General features: G+C 47.6%; 1 protein-coding gene and 1 non-coding gene across 3 annotated transcripts; one reads left to right on the top strand and one right to left on the bottom strand.

Moving 5' to 3' along the window:
- Nucleotides 1-4,241: 4,241 nt before the first annotated feature.
- Nucleotides 4,242-4,348, bottom strand: LOC115900113. The gene has a single exon (XR_004059793.1). It is a non-coding gene; the product is annotated as a U6 spliceosomal RNA (small nuclear RNA).
- Nucleotides 4,349-6,514: 2,166 nt separating this feature from the next.
- RAN (RAN, member RAS oncogene family) lies at nt 6,515-12,191 on the top strand. Of its 2 annotated transcripts, XM_030939378.1 has the most exons (7): nt 6,515-6,624; nt 7,089-7,134; nt 7,340-7,424; nt 7,507-7,632; nt 9,039-9,226; nt 10,111-10,281; nt 10,380-12,191. In XM_030939378.1, the coding sequence occupies exons 2-7, from the start codon at nt 7,099-7,101 to the stop codon at nt 10,422-10,424; spliced, it is 651 nt and encodes a 216-aa protein (XP_030795238.1). In that variant the 5' UTR covers nt 6,515-6,624; nt 7,089-7,098; the 3' UTR covers nt 10,425-12,191. The 2 variants fall into 2 exon arrangements, with proteins under 2 accessions (XP_030795238.1, XP_030795239.1); XM_030939379.1 differs by lacking the exon at nt 7,089-7,134 and having other exon boundaries at nt 6,568-6,624.
- Nucleotides 12,192-17,771: the final 5,580 nt, after the last annotated feature.

The following is a 17,771-nucleotide window of genomic DNA, read 5'->3' as shown; positions in this document are numbered from 1 at the left end:
AAGATACAGAAAGTCCTGTAAGGCTATAGGGAGAGAGGCAGGAGACGAGGTAGGAGAGGTAGGCATGAGCTAGAGCCCATAGTACCTCCCTGGCTACAGATTTCACGGATCTAAGTGAGACAGATAAAAAACTACTACAGGGTTTTATGAGTGGAGGAGGATGATCTGATATATACAAATTTTTTTAGTAGAGACAGGGTTTCCTATGTCTTGAACTCCTGGTCTTGAACTCCTGGCCTTGTGATCCACCTGCCTTGACCTCCCAAAGTGCTGGAATTACAGGTGTGAGCCACCACGCCCAGCCTTTGACATGGTTTTAAAAGATCACTCTGGGCCACGTGCAGTGCCTCACACCTGTTATCTCAATAGTTTGAGAAGTTAAGGCAGGAAAATTATTTGGGGCCAGAAGTTTGAGACAAGCCTGGGCAATGTGGCAAGACCCCATCTCTACAAAAAAGAAAAAAAATTGCTGGGTGTGGTGGTGCGTGCCTGTATTCCCAGCTACTCGGAGGGCTGAGGTGGGAGGATTACTTGACACTAGGAGCTCAAGGTTGCAGTGAGTCATGATCTCGCCACTGCACTCCAACCCTGGTGACAGAGAAATACCCCGTCACTGCAAAACAAACAAAATCCACCCTGTGCCTCCTGATCAGAGACACTAAGAAGGACACAACATCACTTTTGTGGTTTTCCTACCCAAACGGCATAGCCTGTATCTAATCATGAGGAATTATCAGAGAAATCCAAACGAAAGGACAGCCTACAAAATAACCGGCCTCTAAAATACTCTGCAAGGCCAGGCACAGCGGATCACGCCTATAATCCCAGCACTGTAGGGGGCCCAGGTGGGTGGATCCCCTGAGGTCAGGAGTTTGAGAGCAGCCTGGCCAACATGGTGAAAACCCATCTCTACAACAAACACAAAAATTAGCCAGGTGTAGTAGCAGGCACCTGTAATCCCAGCTACTCAGGAGGCTGAGGCAGAAGAATCACTTGAACCTGGGAGGCAGAGGTTGCAGTGAGCTGGGATCACGCCACTGCCCTCCAGCCTGGTGACAGAGCAAGACTCCGTCTTGGGGAAAAAAAAAATACTCAGCCGGGCGCAGTGGCTCATGCCTGAATCCCAGCACTCTGGGAGGCCGAGGAGGGCAGATCATGAGGTCAAGAGATCGAGACAATCCTGACCAACATGGTACATGGTGAAACCCCGTCTCTACTAAAAATACAAACATTAAGTGGGCATGGGGGCGTGCGCCTGTAGTCCCAGCTACTCGGGAGGCTGAAGCAGGAGAACTGCCAAAACTCGGGAGGTGGAGATTGCAGTGAGCCAAGATCACGCCACTGCACTCCAGCCTGGCAACTGAGCAAGACTCCATCTCAAATAAAAACTCTGCAAAAGCATCAAGGTCATGAAAGATAAGGAAAGACTGAAGGACTTGCAGATGGAAAGAGACTAAGGAGGCTGACAAGCGAACATTCCATGCAGTCATGGACTGGATCCTAAACCAGACAGATGGCATCAGTGAGACAACTAACAGTTGAGGGGTCGAGATGAGATAATCAAATTACAGCAATATTAACTGCCCGATTTCGATAAGTGCACAGTGGTTATGGAACAGAATGTCCTTGGTTTTAAGAAATACGTTGAAGGGCATCTTGTTTGCTACTTACCTCAAACATTTCAGAGAAAAAAAGTCATATATATACACACACCTAAATATGTCTTTATAAAATCACATACAGGTATATAGGTGAGATCAGCTGGGGCAACATAGTGAGACCCCATTGCTACAATAAAATTAAAAAAAAAAAATTAGCAGGGCCTGGTGGCACATGCCTATAGTCCCAGCTAGTTAGCAGGCTGAGGTGGGAGGATGACTTGAGGCCAGGAGTTCCAGGCTGTAGAACTGGAACTTGAGGTCAGGAGTTCCAGGCCATAGTGAGCTATGATTGGGCCACTACGCTCCAGCCTGTGTGACAGAGACCCTGTCTCTAAAAAACACTAGAGACTAAGGAGGCCTGAGAAACAAGCTAAAAGCGTAACATGCAATCCTGGACTGGATTCTTGTAGGGGAAAAACGCCAAAAGGTAGAAACACTGATGTTCTCATCACCCAGAATTGTACAAATGGTTAATATAATGTCACCTTGCTTTGATTACCCTTTTTAAAAAAATTTTCTTTCTTGTTTTTTTTAGAGACATGGGTTTCGCCATGTTGCCCAGGCTGGTCCTAAACTCCTGGCTCAAGGGATCCATCTGCCTCGGCCTCCCAAAGTGCTGGGATTACAGGCGTAAGTCACCGCACCCAGTCTGATTACCATTTTGAAAAAAGAAATGGAACATTGCAGGTAAGGTTAAAGTCTTCTGTGACCTCTCTCCCCAGTTCCATCACACCCCTATGTATGGAGAGAGAGAAAGGGAGGAGAGGGAATGACAGAGACAAATGGAAAAACAAGTCATGTTAAGATTTAGGGAAAACAGAAGGAAGGGTATGTTGAAATTCCTTGTACTATTTTTGCAACCTTTTGGTAGGTCTGCATATATTTGGTAAGTCTGCGTATTTGGCTGCAATTTTTTAAACTACAGTTTAAGCACAGGTTTGCAATTCATGTTGGATGGCAAAGACAAGTTTAAGTGTCTCTATAAACTGCAAAGCCATTGATAATCAGAGGAGTTTTTAGCGGAGAAAACAATACCTAAAACAATTTCAGGCCGGGCGCGGTGGCTCACACCTGGAATCCCAGCACTTTGGGAGGCCGAGGCAGGTGGATCACGAGGTCAAGAGATCCAGACCATCCTGGCTAACACCGTGAAACCCCGTCTCTACTAAAAGTACAAAAAATTGGCCGGGCACGGTGGCTCAAGCCTGTAATCCCAGCACCTTGGGAGGCCGAGACGGGCGGATCACGAGGTCAGGAGATCGAGACCATCCTTGCTAACACCGTGAAACCCCGTCTCTACTAAAAAATACAAAAAACTAGCTGCGCGAGGTGGCAGGCGCCTGTAGTCCCAGCTACTCAGGAGGCTGAGGCAGGAGAATGAAACCCGGGGGGGCGGAGCTTGCAGTGAGCTGAGATCCGGCCACTGCACTCCAGCCTGGGCAACTCCGTCTCAAAAAAAAAAGAAGCAAAACACAACAATTTCTGTATATTTTCCTGTTTTCACTCTGTTCCTTAAGGTGGTCTCTGTTTTTGAGATGGGTCTCAAATGCCAAGGCTGGAGTGCAGTAGCTATTCACAAGTGGGATCATAGCTCACTACAGCCTTCTGACCTCAAGCAATACTCCCCTCTCAGTCTCCATAGTCACTGGGACAACAGGTGCATGCCACCACATCCGGTAAGATGATCTTTAGAAATTTCCGAGTTTGGGCCGGGCGCGGTGGCTCAAGCCTGTAATCCCAGCACTTTGGGAGGCCGAGATGGGTGGATCACGAGGTCAGGAGATCGAGACCATCCTGGCTAACATGGTGAAACCCTGTCTCTACTAAAAAATACAAAAAACTAGCCGGGCGAGGTGGCGGGCGCCTGTAGTCCCAGCTACTCGGGAGGCTGAGGCAGGAGAATGGCGTAAACCCGGGAGGCGGAGCTTGCAGTGAGCTGAGATCCGGCCACTGTACTCCAGCCGGGGCGACAGAGCAAGACTCCATCTCCAAAAAAAAAAAAAAAAAAAAAAAAAAAAGAAATTTCCGAGTTTGGGCTGGCTAATAACACTCACAGCTGAGATATCACACCAGAGCCCCATTTAAAAGGCCAGGTGCTAGAACAACTAATACTCTCGGTTTGACATATTTCCACTTGGCACTTTTGTAGGGGAAAAAAATGCCAAAAGGTATAAACACGGGTGTTCCAACATCCAGAACTGTACAGTGGTTAATATATTGTCACCTTTGCTTTATCTTTTTTTAAAAAATTTTTCTAATTAATTAAAAAAAAATTGTCATCCTTGGCTGGACGCGGTAGTTCAAGTCTGTAATCTCAGCACTTTGGGAGGCTGAGGCGGGCAGATCACCTGAGGTCAGGAGTTCGAGACAGGCCTGGCAAATATGGCGAAACCCCATCTCTACTAAAATTACCAAAATTGGCCGGGCGTGGTGGCGGGGGTGTGTAAACCCGGCTACTCAGGAGGCTGAGGCAGGAGAATCGCTTGAATCCGGGACACAGAGCTTGCAGTGAAATGAGATCATTCCACTGCACTCCAGCCTGGGCAACAAGAGCGAGACTCTGTCTCAAAAAAAAAAAAAAAAGAAAAGAAAAAAAGTAAAAGAAAACTTGTCATCCTTGCGCAGGGGGCATGCTAATCTTCTCTGTATCATTCCAATTTTGGTATACGTGCTACCGAAGTGACCGCTCGATTACCTATTCCAATATAATGAAACCCCGTCTCTACTAAAAATAAAAATAAAAAAATAAAAAAAAATTAGCCGGCTGTGGTGGCGCATGCCTGTAATGCCAGCTACTCAACAAGCTGAGGCAGGAGAATCGCTTGAACCTGGGAGGCGGAAGTTGCAGTGAGCCGAGATCACACCAGTGCACTCCAGCCTGAGCGACAGAGTGAGGCTCTGTCTCAAAAAGAAAGAAAGAAAGAAAGAAAAATAAAAAACAAAAGAAACAGAACATTGCAAGTAAAGTTAAAGTCTTCTTCGACTCCTCTTCTCAGTTCCATCACACTCCTTTCTACCCTTTCTTGAAGCAATAACCATCAGGATATGGTATGTATATCCTTGCAATAAAAAAAAATACATATATCCAATAGCCAATATGCTTTTATGTGTATTTGTAAAAAACTTACATAAATGACATTATACTATATATATAATCCCTCTAGATAAAGTTACATATAGTGTTAGGCTTTATGTAATAATTTTGAAAACAGGGTCTTACTGTGTCTCCCAGGCTGGGAGCTCCTGGGTTTAAGGAATCCTCCTACGTCCGGCTCCCCAAGTGCTGGGATTACAGGTGGCCTAGACTTTATAAAGCTATTATCACCTCTTTCTTCTTTTCTCAACATTATCCTTTTGACGTCTATCTAAACCTGTTGAAACAGATGACCGTCAATCCTTTTAAATGTTATACAGCATTAAATGTTGGGCACATGTGTGAGGCATGAGTTTAACTCTCGGGCCTCTCCCTAGAAATGGAAATCCAGGGTCACAAGCAATGGGCATTCCCGTTTTACTGTGAGATTCTATTCTGCTCTCCCGCCAGCAGCGTCTGAGAGGTGCTTGGCGTTCCCCTGCGGGTTCTGGGGGAGCTCGGACTTGCGTTCCCAGCAGGCCGGTTCTCGCCCCAGTTGTAACCAATTTGCGTCACTAGGGTTCCCAGCGGACTCGCCTGCAAGTGTGCTCAGGATTGCAGGGCGGACTCCTCGGTTACCGGGGCTCTTTCTCCATGCTGGACTCTTCTAAGGCGCTTGACTGCGCTGATTTGAGCCTTGATCCGTCTGCATGTCGGCAGGGGCGCCCAGGAAGTCGGGGTCGCTCTAGCTCAACCTTGTTTGGACTCTAACTGCTTCAGGCCAACACGGGGCTGGGAAGCTGAGCACTTACTCCATCCCCGTTCGTAACTAGGGCTGGAAGACGCGCCCAGACTGCAAACAAAATTTCATCATTCTGTTTGTAGGACGCAGCGGCCAAGGCTGCCAACCTATGAAACGCTTTGAGAAGCTGGGCGCTTTGGGAGGCCGAGGCGGGTGGATCCCCTGAAGGCAGCCTGGGAGACATAGTGAGATACTGTCTCTAAATATTAAAAAAAAAAAAAAAAAAAAAAATCCTGGATGTGGTGCGCGCCTGTAGTCCCACCTAATTGGGAGGCTGAGGCGGGAGGATCGTTCGAGCCTGGGAGTTCGAGACCAGCCTGGGCAACATAGCGAGGCTCCGTCTCTTAAAAAAAATAAGTAGCCGTTTTTCGGGGTGGGCGCATCCCTCTCTGGTTCGTCGCTCTCCAATTGGCCCTGGTCCTGGGGGCGTGAAGGCTACGATCTGCAGAGACAGAGCCGCGGGCTGACTCTGGAGGCCCAGCCTAGGATCCCTTCCTTCATCCATCCGTTCTGTCACTCACCCGTCCTGCGCGCACGCGAGCGCCACCCTAAGCCCCAGGACCCCAAGAACCCCCACCCCACGGGTCACAGACAAGGACAGGCTGGCCAGCGCCTGGAAGCCGCGTGCCTGACCGCGTCTGCCCGAGCGAGTACCGACTCCCACCAAGATGCAGCACCGCCGCGACGGTCCGGCCGCGCCCAACGTCTCCCGCCCAGGGGTGCACCGCCTCCCTTTCAGCGCATGCGCGCCCGGGAGCCCGCCCTGGGCGTCGGCGCACGTGGCCCCCACGGGCCGGCATGCGTGCGCGCTCCCGGCTCGCCCTCCCACGCGGTCCATCTCGCCTCCCGCCCCACCCTAAGCGCAGCGCCTGCCGGAGCGGCCGACTGAACCAGGTTGCGTGCGTGCGCGCGCGCACGCGCGGGCCACGTGGGCGGGCGCCTTGCCGTTGCCCCGCCCCTTGTCAACCCCGCCCCCGCCAGCCCCGCCCCTGCCCGCGCGCCGGCGTCGGCTGCGTCTCCGGCGTTTGAATTGCGCTTCCGCCATCTTTCCAGCCTCAGTCGGACGGGCGCGGAGACGCTTCTGGAAGGTAGTGAGACGCGGCGGGCCGAGCAGGGCAGGGCCGGGTGGGGACAGGGGCGGCGGCGGCGGGATAGAGGCCGGAGCCGGGGTCAGGGCCGGGGCAGGTGGCGGGCCCAGGGACAGCGGGCGGCTGTGAGTAGGTGGGTGGCGCGGGCCCGGCCGAGCCGGGGCAGGAGACGGGCATGGGGTCGGCGACCGCCCGGGCGAACCCCCGTTTCATCCTCCGCTCTCATTCCCCTCCTGGTCTCAGTCCCTTTCCTATCCCGACTCCTTCGTCCGCCGTTCCCCGCGCCCCGCCGCCCCGGATGCCGGCCCCGCCCGCCGCCTTCCCGCTCCCAGGCCCGGCCGCCATGGCGCCGCGGGCGGGAGGCCTTTGTGGGACGGGCACGTGGGGCGCTGGGGGCGCGGGAGCGGGGCCGCCATGGGCTGCGGGGCCGCGCGAGCGCTCGCCTCCGTCCTCTGCCTCTGCAGGAACGCCGCGATGGCTGCGCAGGGAGAGCCCCAGGTCCAGTTCAAAGTAGGTAACCCTGCGGGGCGGGAGGCGGCCGAGTCCGACCGCGTGCGACTCGCGGGTCCCTCCTCCCGGGCCCACGATGGCTGTAACGGGGCCTCGCATCCATATTCTTTGTTTTAAGTGAGCCTGTGATGGTTCAAGTTCCGTGACTCTGGGATCTTAGGAGGTGAAGTGTTTTGGGTTTACTTCCAAATGTGTTCTCCAACAGCTTGTATTGGTTGGTGATGGTGGTACTGGAAAAACGACCTTCGTGAAACGTCATTTGACTGGTGAATTTGAGAAGAAGTATGTAGGTATGTGCAGGAAAACCTTGCTTGTGGAAATACGTGAGAAATGGGTAAATTCATCCACTCAATCACGTCGTTTCCGTTTTAGCCACCTTGGGTGTTGAGGTTCATCCCCTAGTGTTCCACACCAACAGAGGACCTATTAAATTCAATGTATGGGACACAGCCGGCCAGGAGAAATTCGGCGGACTCAGAGATGGCTATTATATCCAAGGTAGGCATTTGTAACTTGCTGAACAGTTTTTGAGAGGTTTTGTGTACTTCAGTTTTCAAGGTTATAGAAAATCAGGTCTGTTCCAACAAACAGTGCTTAATACTGTAATGGGAATTGTGTCATTTCTGGGTTAAAAAAAGACGTGGACTTCAGGGAGTTGACCACCATTTTGGTGGCAGAGGAGAAAATTTTATGAAAGTTGCATGCTGTGTCATGCTAGGCATGGTTTAGAAAAACCTATGACTTAACACTGGAACTTATAAGTCATTTAAAACAATAATAACAGGCTGTTTTACAGCAGTTTCAGTATTTGAAAACTTAGGTTCTTACATGTATTTTGGTGTGGCGATCAATGAATGTTTCTACTCCATTACAAAACAACACCAGATACTAGACCAGAGGAGATAGGAGATCTTAACACGTGTTATACAAGACTAGCCGATTTCTTGTTAAATTGTTTGTAGTAAGTTGTGCAGAGTATTTTTCTCAAATAGTTTGATTTAAAAATTGCAAGGAAAATGTTCATTGTACCAAAGAGAGAGGAATAAACAAAATACTCATCTCTCCTGGAACCTCACGTTGCTGATAACACATTATCTGGAATCATTCCATGCCTTTTGCTTTCCTTGAACGTGTACAAATACAAGAATTTCCCCCCCAAAAAATCCTTTAACCAAAAAGTTGTGGTTTCTTGCCTTGTTAACTGTACCATAGTTATTTCTGCAGGTGAATATATAGACTTTATCTGGGTTATTTAATTTTTTTTTGAGACAGGGTCTTGCTCTGTTGCCCAACCTGGAGTGCCGCTTCTGCCTCCTAAGCCTCAGCCTCCTGAGTAGCTGGGACTACAGGCACGTGCCACTATGCCTGACTAATTTTTGTATTTTTTTTGTAGGGATGGGGATTCACCATGTTGCCCATGCTGGTCTGGAACTCATGAGCTCAGGTGATCCACCCACCTCAGCCTCTCAGAGTGCTGGGATTACAGGCATGAGCCACATCGCTTGGCCTATCTGGAGTTTTTAAGATAGGAATGATATTTCCTAGTATAGTCGGCCATTTAAAGATCCTCTGAAGAATATATTTCCAGGCCCTACCCTCAGAGTATGGCAGCTTGGTTCTCCAGAATCTCACTTGGCGTTAATTACTTCAGATAGTGTTTTTGGGATGAGGGGAGTATTAATGGTGAAGTTTATCAGGGAGATTTGATAGGGTCAGCTCATCTTTCTTAGGAAGAGTTCTGTGTGAATTTCTTAGAATTGAAAGAGACTTTGAAAGTGAGGGGAGAGATCTAGGTGCCTCGTTGAGGTCTAAGACTATAACGTTGAATCCTAGTCTGCGGTTCTTAGCATTCTTCACTTGTGTGGTAAACTGAGTGTACTAATTATCACAACTGTTTCTTTCAGCCCAGTGTGCCATCATAATGTTTGACGTAACATCGAGAGTTACTTACAAGAATGTCCCTAACTGGCATAGAGATCTGGTACGAGTGTGTGAAAATATCCCCATTGTGTTGTGTGGCAACAAAGTGGATATTAAGGACAGGAAAGTGAAGGCGAAATCCATTGTCTTCCACCGAAAGAAGAATCTTCAGGTGTGTAAAATTAAAAGTTCCTGAGTTATTTCTCTATAGCGGAGATGTAAGACCATGAAATTGACCAGTGTCTATTATATATGTAAATGATTTTTTTCCTCCCAAGATGGAGCCCCGCTCTGTCCCCCAGGCTGGAGTGCAGTGACGCAATCTGGGCTCGCTGCGACCTCCACCTCCCGGGTTCAAGCAGTTCTCCTGTCTCAGCTTCCCTAGTAGCTGGATTAAAGGCATGTACCACCACACCTGGCTAATTTTTGTACTTTTTTTCAGTAGAGACGGGGTTTCACTATGTTGGTCAGGCTGATATCCAACTCCTGACCTTAAGTGATCCACTTGCCTCGGCCTCCTGAAGTGCTGGGATTACAGGCGTGAGCCACTGTGCCGGCCGGAAGTAATTTTGTCTTTTTTATACTATTGTTTTTAAAGAATGATAGAGATGGGGTTTCACTGTTGTCTGGGTTGGTCAACTGAAATATGTGTGTGTATTTATATATTCTTTGTTTTTTGAGACAGGGTCTTGCCTTGTTGCCCTGGCGGGAGTGCAGTGTCATGAACATAGCTCACTGCAGCCTTGAACTCCTGGGCTCAAGCAGTCCTCCCACTTCAGCCTTCTGAGTAGCTGGGACCACAGGCACTCAAGACCAAGACCATGCCCACCTAATTTGTTTTTTTGTAGAGATGGGGTCTTGCTCTGTTGCCCAGGCCTGATCTTGTACTGTTGGCCTCAGGCAATCCTCCCACCTCAGCCCCCCCAAAGTGCTGGGATTACAGGCATGAGCCACCATGCCTTGCCAAGAATCTTAACGTTTTCTTATCTTGCAATGTCCTAGAAAAATCGTCATCTTAATGAATTTTAAAAAGTAAAATTATTTTCTTTTAAACAGTACTACGACATTTCTGCCAAAAGTAACTACAACTTTGAAAAGCCCTTCCTCTGGCTTGCTAGGAAGCTCATTGGAGACCCTAACTTGGAATTTGTTGCCATGCCTGCTCTTGCCCCACCGGAGGTTGTCATGGACCCAGCTTTGGCAGCACAGTATGAGCACGACTTAGAGGTATTGTGGCCACTTTGCTGTCTAGGCTGTTGCGTTTGGCTTGTATATTCCTGGCAGTTTTGATCTAGAGTGTTAACATTTTTCATCTCCTCGTCTAGGTTGCTCAGACAACTGCTCTCCCGGATGAGGATGATGACCTGTGAGAATGGAGCTGGAGCCCAGCGTCAGAAGTCTAGTTTTATAGGCAGCTGTCCTGTGATGTCAGCGGTGCAGCGTGTGTGCCACCTCATTATTATCTAGCTAAGCGGAACATGTGCTTCATCTGTGGGATGCTGAAGGAGATGAGTGGGCTTCGGAGTGAATGTGGCAGTTTAAAAAATACCTTCATTGTTTGGACCTGCATATTTAGCTGTTTTGGAACGCAGTTGATTCCTTGAGTTTCAAATATAAGACTGCTACAGTCACATCACAATATTCAGTGGTGAAATCTTGTTTGTTACTGTCATTCCCATTCCTTTTCGTTTAGAATCAGAATAAAGTTGTATTTCAAATATCTAAGCAAGTGAACTCATCCCTTGTTTATAAATAGCATTTGGAAACCGCTAAAGTAGGGAAATTATATGCCATGTTAATATTTGAATTGCCTTGCTATTATCGCCTAATTTGAAATCTATTGGGTTAATTTCTCCCTATGTCTACTTTTTATTTTTGTACATTTGAGCCATGTCACACAAACTGATTATGGCAGGTCAGCAGTATTCTATTTGGTTAGAAGGGTCACATGGTGTAAATATTAGTGCAGTTAAGCTAAAGCAATGTTTGCTCCACCTTCATTTTGGCTAGGTAGGATCACCTAGGGAAGAACTTGCTCAAAATTTGTGACCTGTCAGAATAAAAATAATGTGGTTTGTATATATCAAATAGATATTTTAAGGGTAATACTTTTGTTTTATGGCAAAAGTAATCATGTTTTAATGTAGAACTTCAAACAGGATGGAATATCAGTGGATGGCAGGAGCTTGGGAATTCTTGCTATTAAAGATAAGTACAAATTTTGCACTTTTTGTTTGAATGTTAGACGCTTAGTGTAAAGTTGATACACAAGGAAAATGGTCCCTGTTTACCCACGGGTTTCAGGTACTCCTGGACTTTAAAGATGTCTTGGACGTTAAGTTCTTAAGCAGTACACACTACACCGTTTGATTTTTTTCTTTTTTTTTTTCCCTCCTGAGGATTTTTTTGTAGGGCAGCACAGCAGAGCAGGACATGGATGAAATACTAGGAATACGCATAGTGGGGTAGTGTGGGGGCTTCTCAGCAATGGAGAACAGTTGGTGAAACCTTTATTTTTATCAAACTAAGCATTTAATTTATCTTGTATATTTTCCACATTTAAAAATGAATTAGGTCTCTATCCTAATTAGGATTTGATCCCATCAACACTATTCTTGTAGCAGTTAGGAATCTTAAGAGCTATTTTTTTTTTCATACAATTACTATAGTCCAGTTTACCAAAGTTTTCTTTAGATGTCTGATTATCTTGAGATGATTACTTACCTTAAAAGGTATAGAAAGGATCACTTACATATATGGAAAAATGAAATAAGGGTGAAGCTGAATGAAATTCTACTTACTGTATTAACTGGCAACAGTTGAGTTTCTTAAGATCTGAATTGCTGTGTATGTTATGCTGTATTCAGAACCAGTTTCTAACCAGCCTGTGAGATGGGAAGTTTTTTTCCCATAATTGGGATGAAACCTTTCATTCAGATATTTTGAATTGAAGGTGTATGTGTTGTTTGTAACCTTGTGTAGATTGCAAGTGGTGTTGACATTCTGGATCTTCTGTGTAACAGTTGAAATTTGGAAGTGACGTCGCTTACCTGTCTAACATGGTGTGGGAGAGAATTTACAAGTCATTTATTGAAAGAATAATTGTTGCAAAATATATTGCTTCGACTTTGCCTGGATTTTTTGAATCATCTGTAGTATTTGCTTTAGGAAATACTGACTAGTTAGCAGAGATTATTATCTTTTATGTGGGGGGTGGGGTGGGGAAGGGGTCAGTTCTCTCCAGATTGTACATATGGGAAAAGTTGGCTCTCCATGTTTTGAAATGTGATGAAAGCTTTATACGAAGTTACTACAAACTAGTAATAGCTTATTTGAGCAAAGTCATTAAGAAAAAGCGTAGTTAACGCATGGGTCTTGGGTGGATATAATGTGAAACATTGGTAAATCGGGTAAAATGTTGAAGAGCAGTTTCAATTTGTGTGAGAGCCAGTTTTTTTTAAAAAACCCATATAGAATTTTTTTTTTTTTTTAATGAAAATGTCTAGAAAAGATGAGACTCCAAAATAACCTCCAAAGAGGACTGGTTTCCTGGCTAACTGTTCACCTGGAGGAACTCAAGTACAGAGAATTTCTGGTTTCTTCTGCAAAAACATCAGGAACACAAAAAATTACCCACTGAGCAAATGGGGTGAGGGTTGGATTCAGCTTTTCTTGCTGGCAAACTGACACATCGTGTATGTTTTCTGCCACGTTGGGGCTGTACAGGGCTATCCTGCCCAGCAGGAAAACGAGACTAAGCTCTCCCTGTGTGGTTCTCTCCTGCAGCACCTTTTACCCTTGAAGCCGAGGGCATGTTGGGGAGAAACCGCACCTAACCACAGAAACCTTGTCTTTAGTTAAGGGGTCAGAGTCCTATTCAAAAAACATCTGATGCATCTCCCCTGCTCCACATTTCCTACAAGGTCTTGCAAGCTCTGGTCACACGTGCATCCTGAGATCACACTTGTGTGCATACTGCTTTTCAGAACTCCCCTTACCTCTCCTGAAGTCAGTCCTACCAGTTAATGTTGTACCTCCTTTAGAATTCACTCACTGGTTTTTACCTTAAGTGAGTCAGATGTCCGACTATAGACATCACAGATTGCCCTCAGCCCTAGTCAGCATGGCAAATTTGCGATTGCGACTTTCCCTTCCTAGTCTAATTTTGCCACGAGGGCAAGGGCCATGTCACTGCTTTTTCATGTCCCTAGTGTTTACTAAATGTTCTATGGGAACCTGGAGGAACAGAGAATTTGGGGGTTAGAGATTGGGTGGGACTGATGGAGGTGGGTGGAGAGGAGCCGGGAGAACTTTATACACCATTAGGTCTGACTATTCTGAAGTCATGCTGGTATTTCTTTCCTGAGGTTTGTAGCTTATACTCTTTTTAATTTTTTAGATTATTTTATTTATTTACTTTTTTAGAGTCTCTCTCTGTCTCCCAGGCTGGAGTGCAGTGGCACGATCTCGGCTTACTGCAGCCTCTCTGCCTCCCGGGTTCGGGCATTTCTCATGCCTCAGCCTTCTGGGTAGCTGGGACAGGCATGTGCGTACACTGTCTTTTATCCCTTTATTCTGGCTTGTTTCTTTAGTGTACAGGAGTAGAGAGAGTCGGTGTGGACAGTCGGGAAGCTTGCGGGATGGAACTCAGTTAAAATGGCGCCATCAGCAGGTGTGGGGCTGTGAGGCTTGAAGTTTAGTCACAGGCATTGGAAGAGGCACCTTGGATTTAGTTGGTTTTCAGTTCTTTACCTTGAAGAAGCAAAATAGAAACCATTCTATATACATTGGCCTTTGGTAATGTGGACAGTTCAGTCCTTGTGTCAGGTCAGGTCAGCTGTGCTCAGAGATAGACTGTGCAGTGCTGCAGTGGCTTCGCTCATGAAGCCTTCCCCTGGGGAGACAGGCAGTCGGGTTCCCTGGGATGAGGCTGAGCGCTGCAGTGAGTGGGAGGAGCGACAGCAGGATGAGGCTTTGGGAGCATCGCAGGGGCCTGGTCTGAGGCCTGAGAAGGAGGGCAGTGGAGTCCAGGAGAGCCCCTGAGGGGGAAGCCCCCCTGGCGAGCAGGAGGGAAGGTGGGGTGCACAGGTGGAGGCTCTCAAGCAGGTGTGTGGGTTTTTTATAAGCCGGTTTACAGTTTCGCATTTAGAACACAATGGGACGCCACAGAAGGCTCAAGCGTCATAAGATTTTGGCAACAGGAGTGACTGTCCAGGGTCCAGGGGCAGCCAGCCTTGCCCCCGCCAAGCCTATGCTCCAGGAAAGGAAGGATCGCACCGTGGCCACCAAAAAGCCTCGTTGTCCAACCCCTCAGCGTACTCATCCATTGAGTGAGCAGCCACTGCTAGCGCCAGGCGCTGGCCCCACCCATGCAGGTGGGCTTCTTAACGAGGCAGGAGAAAAGGATCGGGGGCTTCTCCAATAGTAAGTGTGAGGTGTGAGCTGCAGTGCCTAAAGCCACCAATACCTGTGGTCAAGGTCAGTTTCTGGTGACAAAACTATGGATCAGGCAGGGGGTCGAGTGACTGTGACAAGGTAGCAGCACTGTGACTGCCCCCCAGGCAGCATGAAGGATGGGAACCGAATTGCTAGGAAGCGCAGCTGGAAGCCAGCGGGCAGGGGAGCCGGGTGGGGCAGAGCTGCAGGTCTTGGGGAGAAGGATTTGCTTTTTGCTTTCTCACTCCCTTGATGTCTGACCTTCTTTTCCGCCACCAAGGGAAGAAGTCATACAGGCTGGGTATTGACAGTGTGGGGATTGGAGCAGTTGGCACAGTTCCCCCCACTAGTGGTAACTTGTTGACATTTTGTCATATATCCTTTCAAATGATTTCTAAAAAGAGGGGATTATGCTATCATGCAGTTTCCTAACCATTTTTCACTTTTTGTGATGGGCTTTTCTATGTCAGTGAGTTTCACAGCACTGTTCACAATTATCTAGTGACCCAGAGCGCAGCCAGGCCATCATTTAGTGTGACAGCCTCTGTGGTTCTTGTCAGACTGCGTTGCTGTCTCGTCCCACTCATCTGCATGCCGCTTAGCAGACTGGGTTTAACTCTTGAAGGGAAGGTTATTTCCAGATGTGTAGACCATCCGTGGTCTTTTTCTTCCACATGCTTCTCAGGCTGTTGTGTTTGTTACTTTTTTTTTTTTTTTTTCTCTTTTGAGTCAGAGTCACCCTCTGTCACCCAGGCTGGAGTGCAGTGGTGGGATCTTGGCCCACTGCAGCCTCAACCTCCCAGCCTCAAGCCATCCTCCCACCTCAGCCTCTCGAGTAGCTGGGACTATAGGTGTGTGCCACCACACCCAGCTAATTTTAATTTTTTTTTTGCAGAGACTGGGTTTCACCATGTTGCCCATGCTGGTCTTGACCTCCTGGGCTCAAGCAATCCTCCCACCTCGGCCTCCCAAAGTGCTGGGATTACAGACGTGAGCCACTGTGCTGGCCACATGTTTGTTACTTTAAACTTCTGAGGGTGTGTTCTGCTTTATAAACTCCTAATAGATGGAAAACCAAACTTTGAAATTAAACTCTCTGGGTGTGTGTGTGTGTGTCTTTGTGTATCTGTCTGTGTGTCTCTCTTTGTGTGTCTGTGTGTCTCTGGGTGTGTGTGTATGTCTGTGTCTCTGGGTATGTCTGTGTGTATGTGTCTGTGTGTATGTGTGTCTCTGGGTATGTGTGTGTGTGTCAGTGTGTGTATGTGTCTGTGTGTGTCTAGGTGTATGTGTGTGTGTGTGTGTGTGTGTCTTTGTGTATCTGTGTGTCTGTGTGTGTCTCTGGGTATGTGTGTGTGTGTCAGTATGTGTATGTGTCTGTGTGTGTCTCTGGGGGTGTGTGTGTGTGTCTATGTGTGTGTCTCTGTGCGTTTCAGTTTGTGTGTTTGTTGATTTTTGCCATGTGAGCTTCCACTTTGCATTCCCAGCGTTGGACATGGGCGAGAGGCGGAAGTCCTAACGTGCTGAATTACATACATTTTCTTACATAGTTCCCTTCATGCGATTTATTCTATAAATTCACATTTGTGGTCATGCCCAGTGGCTCACGCCTGTAATCCCAGCACTTTGGGAGGCTGACGCAGGAGGATTACTTGAACCTAGGAGTTTGAGACCAGCCTGGGCAACGTAATGAGACCCCATCTCTAATTTTTTAGAAGTAAAAAAAATATTTTTATTGAAAAAATTCACACTTATGTTTTCAGAGATGTTCAAGGTCAGTGTATGCTCTTACCCCTTCTCACATATTCATATTCTGTGATGCTCCAATTTGGAGCTCAGAAAACATTGACTGACAATATTGATTTGGACTTATAAGAACAAAATCTAGGGAAAAATAGTGTTAGCCAAAGGAAAATGTCATAACGAGGAGGAAACTGAAAGCTTAAATTGCAGAAATAAAAAACACATAATGGTCCAGATCCCAGGAGGCCCAAATATGAGAATACATTAGAGATCAATTGATTAGAGATGGGGTCTCACTTTGTCGTCCAGGCTGGAGTGCCATGGCATCGTGATCATAGTTCACTGCAGTCTCAACCTCCTGGGCTCAAACCATCCTCCAGCCTCTCAAGTAACTGGGACTACAGGTATGCACTGGCACACCTGTCTTTCTTGCTTTCCTTTTTATAAGGATTTCTCACCTCTAGGTACTCCTGAGAACAGCTCCTCCATCTGTGGATCTGCGTGGTGTCCATCACTGATCTCACCTCTAGGTACTCCCGAGAACGCCTCCTCTGTCTGTGGATCTGCGTAGGTCTCCATCACTGATCTCACCTCTAGGTACTCCCGAGAACGCCTCCTCCGTCTGTGGATCCACGTGGTCTCCATCACTGATCTCACCTCTAGGTACTCCTGAGAACGCCTCCTCTGTCACTGTGGATCTGTGTAGTTCGCATCACTGAGATGTGTCGCGTCATTTCTGTCTTCCTGCTGTGCGTTCCTTTGGCTGCAGTATGGAAATTGCATAAATCCACTGCCTTTCACACCCGCAAATAGCTTCCTAGGGCCACCGTAATAAATTACTACGCGCTGGGTGGCTTAGAACAATTTTATCCCTCAGCCGCCTAGAGGCCACACGTCTGAAATCAAGGTGTCAGCAGGGCAGTGCTCCCTGTGAAGGATCCAGCGAGAACCTTTTCCACAGTGTTCTCCTAGGTCCTGGTGTTGCCGGCAACCCTTACTGACCCTCGGCTGGCAGACCCATTGCTCCCACCTCTGCCTCTGTCATCACAGGGCCCTCTCCCTGTGTGTGTGTCTGTCTCTGTCGCCTCTCCTATTCTAATAAGAAACCAGGAATACCCACCGACATGCTGGCGCAGTGCTCCACACCTGTAATCCTAAGTCTTTGGGAGGCCAAGGCAGGCAGATCACTTGAAGCCAGAAGTTTGAGACCAGCCTGGGCAACCTGGCAACACCTCTTCTCTACAAAAAACAAAATAATTAGCCAGGTGTCGTGACTTACACCTGTAGTCCCAGCTACTGAGGAGGCTGAGGTGGGAGGATCACTTGAGCCCTGGAGATCGAGGCTTCAGTGAGCCATGATTGCACCAGTGCACTCCCACCTGGGTGACAGAGCAAGACCCTGTCTCAAAAAACACTGAACCACAACTTCAGGATGGCCTCATCTTAGCCAATGACATCTACAATGACCATCTTTCCAAATAAAGTCACATTTTGAGATTAAAGGGGTTGGGACTTGAACATGTCCTTTTGGGGGACACAGT

Source organism: Rhinopithecus roxellana, chromosome 10 (assembly GCF_007565055.1).
Source record: "Rhinopithecus roxellana isolate Shanxi Qingling chromosome 10, ASM756505v1, whole genome shotgun sequence".
Classification (NCBI taxonomy): domain Eukaryota; kingdom Metazoa; phylum Chordata; class Mammalia; order Primates; family Cercopithecidae; genus Rhinopithecus; species Rhinopithecus roxellana.
This window is presented reverse-complemented; position numbering and strand designations above follow the sequence as displayed.